The 9,996-nt window shown below is 37.1% G+C and overlaps 1 protein-coding gene across 1 annotated transcript; it reads left to right on the top strand.

Moving 5' to 3' along the window:
- Nucleotides 1-6,262: 6,262 nt before the first annotated feature.
- On the top strand, nucleotides 6,263-9,531 carry LOC120069349 (50S ribosomal protein L27-like). The gene is made up of 4 exons (XM_039021095.1): nucleotides 6,263-6,438; nucleotides 8,457-8,561; nucleotides 8,652-8,776; nucleotides 8,890-9,531. Exons 2-4 carry the CDS (start codon nucleotides 8,477-8,479, stop codon nucleotides 9,124-9,126), a joined length of 447 nt encoding a protein of 148 aa, XP_038877023.1. The 5' UTR covers nucleotides 6,263-6,438; nucleotides 8,457-8,476; the 3' UTR covers nucleotides 9,127-9,531.
- The last annotated feature ends 465 nt before the right edge of the window (nucleotides 9,532-9,996 follow it).

Genomic DNA, 9,996 nt, shown 5'->3' with positions numbered 1-9,996 from the left:
GCATTATGCGTTCTAATCTGACTCTCCTAAGCTTAGATTTTGACTTGACCTTCCCAAGTCTAGATCTTGTCCTTAGACTACCCTCCCGAGTATCCCTAATGGACGAATGAAACATACATAAATAAGATAATCGCAAAGAATGAAGATTCCCTAGTTGTACTAGCTAAATGTTTCTCAACCCATTCAACTAATTTAGCTACTCATGCGTGAATAACAGAGAGTGAACAGATATAGAGAAAGAAATTCCATTCTTATAAATGAGTTGAGTACAAAATGTCAATGAAAGTTAAAGGTAGAGAGCTTGGTAGCAATTCCTTGCTGACCGAGGCTTTTTACACTGAAATCTCTATTCTGATTTAAAGATATTTGTAGCGGTAAAATTACTTCCTTATTAATGATGCATGCATTAATGGACTCAATTCATGCAATACTACTTCTAGATATGCGTTATTAATGGATGCTCTTGTAGTATGTTGTGCGTTGTCACAAGTTTCCTTGCGTTGGAACCAAGGATAATTCTACCGCAAGTTTCTCGATGTGATCCGAGGTCGAACACAGGGACTATTTTCGGTTATTGCGTTATATTTATGATACATGCGACCAGGTTTTTCAATTTAATAAAAGTATTTGTGTACAAGAATATAAAGTTGCGATAAAGTAAAGGAAAGCAGTAAAAATGCGATAATAAAATAAAATGCAGTAAACCTAAGCTAAGATGATACAAGGTACAGGTGGCATGATACAAAATACTGAGGGCAAGGCAGGCTGTGAAGATTATACACAGATCATGTGATGCGATGGCAAGTCTTATGTATGAAACAGGAAGAGGAAGATAACTAATATAAACATCGCAAGTTCCTTAATTGCGTTAAAGTTATAAGTACGGTTCCATTTTTCCCTTAGCGTACACCTTTCAATGATCGCCGCGTTCCCACATGTCTGTGGTGAAACAAAGACGAATATAATGAACGTAAGGTTGCTTCCATCTCTGGAAGTACTACTCGCTCTAGTTAACACATTCTTCTGACCTTCTCTCGATAGATCAGAATGACATCTTCATTTCTACTCTCACAGGTGAAGATGTCGTCTAGCATGCCTTAGCTAAACATAATTATCTCTCTAACATAGATTAAGTACTCGTTTAATTCATATTGACTAACCGGGGATTAAGAACACTTCATGAAGAAAACGATAAACGGAGGAATGGAAATAGATAGAGAAGTGGTAATGAAAACGATCGAGATATTCAATATATCAATTTAGTGTCTGGTACATGGTGTGTGAATGAAGAGATAAAGAAAATGAGATACAATGATGGAAAGAGATAGAAACAAATACAAACAAGCACCAATGTCTCGGCACCGATTTGGATGGAGATTTGCTTACCGGAATGGATGGATCGTGTGGAAGGATGAGCTTCCCTCTCAGGCTTGCTCAACCGGTAGTAGGGATCTGAGTATAGAGCTTCGCGATGGGGGTCTGACAGATTAACACTGAGACTCACCTCTCGGCGTTGTCTCTTCTTCTTCCCGGATTTCTTCAATTAAACACTCAAATCAACCTTTTTCTCAATATAATAGCAGCAATTAGCCCCGTATCAAGTAACCTCTTTTCTGTGAATTCTATGGGGTATTTATAGGTGAAGATCTTTGACTCCGGCCTCCCACTTGTTGTTATGGAAATTCCGAAGATGGAGGGATATTATTCCTTTTGTTATGCAATCAGACCGTCAATTCTGCACAACCATTAGGCATACACGTGGCACAATCCTCCACATTTGCGTTGCTCAGCTGCATCTTTCGATCGAGTGTTCACATTCAGTGTTGTTTTTATTACCGCATACGGTTGAAAGTCAGCTCTGGATCAATTGTCGCATTACGCCGTCATTGCATTAATCGTCTTTTCATTGTTGATTGATGGGCGCAATGTGTGAGAGATACGTTGGTCAATTTTTCTTGAGCCTTAATCGCAAGCAGTAACTTGGTTTCCTGCAAAACAGAGTAGAAATCTCCTCTTCTTCCATCTTAATGATGTTAGTGGGTGTAATTGTGATAATTCAGAATTATTGTATTTCTAAGCCAATTTTTATACAATTGGCGTATATCTATTCTCCTTTGGCCGCAATATCTAGATAAGGCAGTATAAATAACTTGTATTTCTACAAGTTATCAATATTCCCGCTTCCACAGGCGTCGACCCTCTCTCTGTCTTTGAAGCTTCTGGCGCTCTCCCAAGCTTATCGGAACGATCTACCGGTACAACTTTCTCCCTCGCGTTTGCCTTAAAATGAAAGAAAACTATGGATAGAGGCGTGAACTCGTGGAACAAAAGATTGTAAAAGTGGTAAACCCTTTTTCTGAAGAATGCACTTGGTATTTATAGAGCATACATGGTGAAAGGCGGCTTCTCTCTCTCGGTTGTACAGATGGGACAACTTTAATTCCTGATTGACGTGCTGAATAATTATCACCGATAAAGCTGAATGTACTTTGTGACCGTTATTGGCTGTCATCTTAATTTGGATTCGATTGTCATCAGCTTTTTGTCCCATCGGTCTTAATTGGCCTTTCACCCAGGTACCTACCATGTTGCGCTAACCAAGTTGCAAGATCCTTCTTGGGAAAATGTTTGCGAGCACGATCAATGCAAAGCCTTGCGATGAAGTTGCGCTCGACCAATGAATTCTTATGATCACAATCTTTGCATTGCGTTAACGCATATTCTGTACAAAAATACAAAAATCAACTGTTCCAATGCACTGAATGCATGCTTAATGGACGCAAAGTAACATATTTCATCAACGTAATTCAACATTGTTTAAGAACTTATGATAACGTGCATTTCTGCCCGTTATCAGTATGCCCTAGTTTATTGTATATTATACATTTTTATATTGTATTGTACATTAGTCTCCCGAGTCATTAGGACAAGTGGGAGATTGTTGGGATTGGTGTCCTAATTCTCCTGGAGTCTCGTTGTTTGTAAAAATACACATTATTTGATGAATAAGATAAATATTATTTAATTTTGGCATTTACTCATATCCAATAAACAAAAAGCTCCTTGGTTATCTTATGTGAACTTAAGTATGTATATATGATATACAAGTGGATCATGCCTTAAGTGATAACCTAAATAGGTCTGTGTAGTATAAGGATTAAGGTGGGATACCCGATCTTGGTGACACTACAGATACGACCCGTTTTGTAGAGGTTTACAAGTGTTGTTAACTACTATAGATGGTAGATCCTGACCATTCATGTGGAGACGGGGTTGTCCATATAAAGAGTTTGTATAAGACCTGGACTACGAGATGATTAGACTCTGTATATAACACCATTGATAGTAGAGACTTACATCTCACCTAAATGACCATAGGTGACACGACCTTAATCCTGAGTGTTTCTGGAACTCCGGCCTTTGAGGGCGGTCCTTTGATTAGTATGGGTTAGAGTGGCCAGATTGCAAATTCAACATGCCTATCTTTTTAGGGACTTTTCTAGTCTGGGAGCTTGGGAGCTCAATCCACAAGATGGAATTCACTTCTTTCCCGAAGTAGGGATAAGTAGAGATATTGCTCCCTTAAGGGCTGATTTCGGGGCTTGAACATAAAGGTTGATTTCTCTTTGGAAGAGAGGACTCAGGCATAGTAGAACTATGACTTATGTTCATTAGAGGGATCAGTGGTACTTAAGAAGTTAAATGTAACTATAGAGGCATAACGGTTATTGGCCCAGCTGTACTTACGAGTGATCTGTGAACGGTTGTCGCACTGCTGATTGGTTAAGATGGACACATAATATATCTGTGGTAAGGAAAGTTTAGCTGTCGATCTTTAGTGGAGTGTCGGACAGTTAATGGATGGTGGATCCCGTGATTAAAGAGTTTAGTTAGTTATTCACGTACCATTGGAGCTTCGAGCTACAGGTCCATAAGATCCCCTTGGTAGCTCAATGGATTCAGTTGAGGATCAGTTCTTAGTGTTGATTTGAAATGTTCAAATTGACAAGAGTTAATTCGATTATATATGATATGATCGGTGTGATGTATGAGATACATTTAGTAGAGGATTAATGTAAGTGAGATTTACATTAAGTGTCATGGAATAGAAAAAGAACTATGGTTTATATGTTTCATGAGATGAAATATTAAAACTATAGTTTATAAATATAGTATGATAAGTTGGTTATCAATTATATTTATAATAATATTAATTATTGGATAATTAAATCTTTTTCTCTAATAACCAATTGAATAGGATGTTATTGGTGGTTTCATGGTAACCGTGAGATAAAAGGAAAATTGTTTTCCTAATTTGAGAAAGTTTTTTTTGTCAAAAATTGTTTTGGAGATTTTTCTCAAAAGGAATATCACGGAACAGAAGTTGTCAAGTAAACACAGATTTACTAAGCGATAGCTTTAGCAGGCTAGACGATCGTGTAGTGTTTTGTAAGCGACAGACACGGAACTAAGCAATGAGCTAAACGCTTAGCTTTTGTTAGACGATCGCTTAACTTTTGCTAAACGATTAGGCATCGACCTATACAATAGGTTTCAGCCATCTCCCACTTGCTCAATTGTTTAACGATTGTTGAATCCTCCTTCTTCTACCTCAAACCAAGTCCAAACAGAGCCCACCCTCTGGATTCTCACATTGAGAATACCAAAGTAACCTTTTTGGTGGTGTCATACTCAACTTAACACCGTCGAGGTTCTGTGGAGGTTGTTCGTGCTGTTGGAGTGTTTGTGATCGAGGCGATCGCTGAGTTCGAGTGCGCGGTATTCGTGTTGTGTAGCGGTCGTGTTGTTTGAGTGGTCGAGATTGCTGTGTTCGAGCGTTCGTGAGCAAGAAGTGTGGAGACAAATCTACAAATGTGTGTAGAGATTTTTCTCCTTGTTCATTTGTAGTGATCGTGCTGTAATTTCTGTATTGAATGCATAATCATTTTGTTTTTGTGTATGATTGTAATGTGTAAGTTCATACATGATTGTAACTTTGAATGATCTATTTCGATGCTAATGGAAATTCTCGTGTTCGATTTCCTTCAATGATATAACATATGGTTAATTATTTACATATATAATAAAGTTGGTTATTGTATACGTTTTCTAAAATTCAAATTATGTTTTTAATTTATTTTTTGAATTGTAAATAATTTGAGAGGGAGAGTTAGGTTTTACAACTCCCTCCTCTCTCCTTCAATCTCTCATAAAAACATGGGTAGGTTTTAATAGAGAGAGTTTTTTATTGTCTTCTCTCTGGATTTTCCCTCACGTTATGCTCTCTATGAATTCTCTCATCAAATCTCTTCTCCCTTTTCCCAATATTAATCTCTCTGAAGCCCACAAACTCTCAGTCGCTTCTCATCCTAGAGAATAGCGAGGAAGGCCTCATGGTGGTGCCCATTAGTTCTTTCTCCTTTGTGGCGTTCGTGGTGGTGTGATTGGGGAAGGTAACTGTTAGTAAGATCGAGAGAGGAAATCCAGAAGATGTAAATCTTCAAGGGTAAGTTCTTCAATCTACTGTATTTCATCTAGTTTTCACAGTGAATAACATACTTAATTGAATTGGTTTAATCCATGTTTCTGTCCTCTTTTTATATTTTGTAAAATGTAAATTGAGACTCATTACATTCATGTGCTTCCACTATGGGTATTCAAAATCCTTCACGATCTGCTCGCGCCCACACCAAATCTGCTCGCCCTGCGCCATCGATTTGTCCCACAACATTTGTCTTTCGTCACCAACTTCTTGCAACTCACGCTGCCGGGAAGGAGAAAAAGAGAGGGAGGAGGAAGAAAGGGAAGAGGGAAGGAGAAAAAAAATGAGATTCCAATGTTTTTTTTTTCTTTTTTAAAAGAACCATCAATAGGCACGAAGCCCTAGAGTTGTGTACGGGGAAGATAGAATCAAAACTCTAGGTTGTTTTTTTTTAATTTTTTGTTTTATAAAAAACACGGGTGAGGCGTTAATGGTAAATACATACCAACATTAGTGAAAATTTGTATTCTTTTGGTTTATTTTTGAAATAAATTAAGTGTTGAATAATAGTGTTAATATAGGTATACAATTAAGACTATATATATACATGTAGAAACCCCAAATTTCTAAATGAAATTATATGCTAGCGGACCCCATTTTCCTTGGGCTGCATAATTTCTACCCCTTAATTCGTGCTCAGCCCACAGTCCAGCCCAGCCCAGTTTAGAAGCCCACCTGCCACCTACTTTTAAACTTCTTTTTAAATAAAAGAAACATAAATTACAATTAAAAATTAAAAAACCCTAGCAATCGCCGTTCTTCATCTTCTGATCTGCGATTGACGAACGGCCACCACCACCGTCCTCCTTCGTTTGGCGCTTCACGAACGGCCACCACTCCCCCGCGGCGACTGACAAACAACAACAACAACTCTAGCTTCGCCGCCACCGTTCGAGGTTTGTCTTTTTTTTTTTTTTTTTTTTTTTCCTTCCCTCTTTCCAAATTTCCATAACTTATTAGTTTCAACTTTTATATTCAAGTTGAAGTTAAATTTAAGTTAGATTTAGAAATATGGAACTAGCAATATAACAATCAGCGCAGAGTTTTTTACTTCCAAAATTATTAGGTAATGTTTATTTCCAGTGTTTGTGTTGTATATTGTTCCAGTGTCAATGAATTTGCATTTCTATCCTCAACGTATTCATATCTTACAAATTATTGTTTCAATGTTATTGTATCCATCCCCCGTATCTGTGTCAATGCTGGTTAGTTTTCAAGTCAAGATAACATTTCTTAAAATAAATATCTTCACCTTCTTAGGAATCATTCATCTAAATGATCGTTTAGGAGAATTTAGGTCACAAGGCACAAAGACGAGTTTCTCACCCTGTATCCTTCTATGAATCATGAGATTCCCCATGAGAGATGAGCCTGCATAGATAATTGGCTACCATGATTAAGGGAGAAAAAAAAACCATCTTGATTAAGGCCTCTGGAGACCATGATTTTTAGTTTTTCTAATAATGATAGGGAAAGTTTCTCCATTTCTTACGAAAACCTGTTACATTTAGATTAGAATCTGGGAAGACCCTGTTGACTTTCTCAAGAGACTTCTTGTGGTCAAGTTTAATTATTCCTTCCATTTTCTTCAATTTCTTACCAAAACCTGTTACATTTAGATTTGGTATCTGCTTTCTTGGGAATAGTGTGAACTTAAGTCGCATTGAGGCTAGCATAAAAGATCTATTTTTCAAAGAAGTAGTTGAACTCAGTCGTAAGGTTGTTTTTAATGATGTTGCATGAGTTTTTTAAAACTTCGACTGTGCAGAAAACTTATTTGCCCTTTAAGTGGTGACTGCTTGCTGTATTTTCTGCTCAGTGTAGAGCTCTTTTTTTTCTTGTGTGAGATCCAATGCATATTCTTGAAAGGAAGCAAGAAATCCCAATTTAGCGTCGAGCTGATTATGAAACTCTACTAATTCAGTCTGCATTTCCACTGTCATGGAATCACCAAGGCACCATTTTGAAAAAAAAAAAAAATAGTTATCAAATACGGCCTAAGTAATTTTGATTTTTGAAATTCTCCATTTTTGTTGGTACTTAATAATTTATATGAATTGGTATGCACTCTTGTGGGATTGACTTAAGCATTTGAATGGAGAAATCTTTTTGACACATCCATATTGGTTTGCAATATCCTTTTTTTATTGTTTGGTTGTGGGGGGTGGTTAAAAATGACGATTTTCATTGAGAAAAAATGTAAGGATATAAAAAAAACCAAGCCCACGAAAGATAGAAGAATCCCACTAAGGAAGGTATACCAACTAAACCAAATCGAACCTATAGAATAATTACAAAAAGTCTTCAAACTAAAGCCTAAAGAGAGACATGATATACAACAAGGGACCGACCATACATCAAAGAGTCTATCTCTAACCCCTGAAACATCCCCACCCCTCGCGAAGGACCCAAAGAAAGCACACACCTTGGCCAGCCATGAAAAAATGCCCCTCTTGAAAAGGCAGATGGAGGAGGAACTTCCCGATCATATCACTAGTAACCCTATGACGAGCATGCAAAAAACCAAACATTTAGAAGAAATAATCTCACACTGCCCTTGCAAACTTACAATGTCAGAGAATATGATCCAAGTCTTCCTCCACTTTCTAACAAAAGATACAACAAAGTGGACCAACAAGCGAAGGCAAACTTCCTCACAACGATCCATAGTGGATTAAACGATGCAATGTTAACTATGAAGGATTAAACGAAGCAATCTTTTGAAAAACTACTTGCATGTTCATCGTGAAGTGTTTTGTAAGATGTAAATAGTAGGCCTATTATTAGAATATGCTGATTTGAGCTTGTTGAACCAGATTATGTTATGGTGGTTTTATATTGAAATTTGTTCATTTGATCTTGTTGAACAAAACTATGTTTTACATTTCCGAAGTGTCTTGTGACATATTTCCAGGATAAACTACGTATACAATCATGCTTAATATTGCGACCACGTTTTGCAAGCGGCTGAATGTCAAGGATTTGGTGACCACTGTTCCTGTATATAGCAGTTTTAGTGGTAAGATTGTTCATCTAGAGCAAGTTGTGCTTGTCATGTTACTTTGACTGCATATTTGATGATTACAATGTTTGTTGGATTGAATCTCAGATGGAGCTGCTACTGGATTAAGCTTATTATTCAGACGTTGGGCTACCAAAAAGACAGCTGGGTCGACTAAAAATGGACGAGACTCGAAACCCAAGAATCTTGGTGTAAAGAAATTTGGTGGGGAGGTGAGTGGCAAGAAAACAAACGACATTGCCATAAACTAGAACTAAAATTTGTATTGATTGAAACTGTTTTGTTGTGAACTTATTTCACGGAGAGATGTTCCTTCTGGATACAGAGAGTTACTCCTGGTAACATTATCGTTCGTCAACGGGGCACTCGGTTTCATCCTGGAGATTATGTTGGAATGGGGAAGGATCACACTCTTTTTGCCCTGAAAGAAGGCTGTGTCAATTTCGAAAAGCACAAGCTGAGTGGACGTAAGTGGGTGCATGTTATACCGAAGGAAGGGCACGTTCTTCATCCTATTTATGCAACTACTTCTACTTCCCCAGAATTGAAGACAACAACATGATTTTTGAGACCGTTGATGAACATGATCATGAATGGTATAAATTTTCCTGTAGTTTTTCACGGTCCACAACAAATTCGGACTAAAATCGATCACCTCGGGAGGGGGAGTAAGCAGTCTCGTTGAGGGGCATGTTTTTAATGTTTCTAATTTCCTTTTCTTGGAAAGCCTATCGTATTTCACTTTGGCTATTCTGCAGACGATGATGTCCGCTCCTAGCTTGTTGCAATTCACAAAAGAGAAATTTCCTTTGTAATTAAATTGCATCCTTTAAGTAAGTCGAGGTGCACTGGAGTACTTCGAGTGAATTTGAGGTCCTCTTTAAACCTCCTCCCCTACCTGAAAATTGTTTGAGGGATATTTTCTTAATTGACATTTCAGTATGTATTTGCCTGAGAATGTGTATCATCTCTGGACTGTTGGTTGGCGTTTCAGGAGAAGTGATGCGAAGAAAAAAAAAAGTAATATTATTAAATTGAAAAAGATAAATACATATAGCTAGTTTAGGCAAGTAATTAGCTTGTAATTATCTCATTCTTTACTTCTGTTGTAATTGTATTTCGGGGCAATAATTAGGTGCAGTCGTTAAATTTCTAATTTTATGAATGACAAACTTCAAATAAATAGAAAGATAATAGGTATAGGAATTTATAGTTCAAATATCTCTCATCTCAAAATAGTTTATAACTTACGTAACACCCATAGGAGTTCATATGTTTTGTAATTAGGGTACAGAGTCGAGTTTTTATGTTTGGAGTATATGTGTAGTTTTTTTGAATTCTAAATAATTTACTTTATGATGATTATTTTTGTTTTGAAATCTTTTTATTCAATACTTATATCTATGTTGAATAAAATATGGATTACAATTTT

Source organism: Benincasa hispida, unplaced genomic scaffold (genome assembly GCF_009727055.1).
Source record: "Benincasa hispida cultivar B227 unplaced genomic scaffold, ASM972705v1 Contig32, whole genome shotgun sequence".
NCBI lineage: Eukaryota > Viridiplantae > Streptophyta > Magnoliopsida > Cucurbitales > Cucurbitaceae > Benincasa > Benincasa hispida.
Note: the sequence above shows the minus strand (reverse complement) of the source record. Positions and strands in the feature narration are given on the sequence as shown.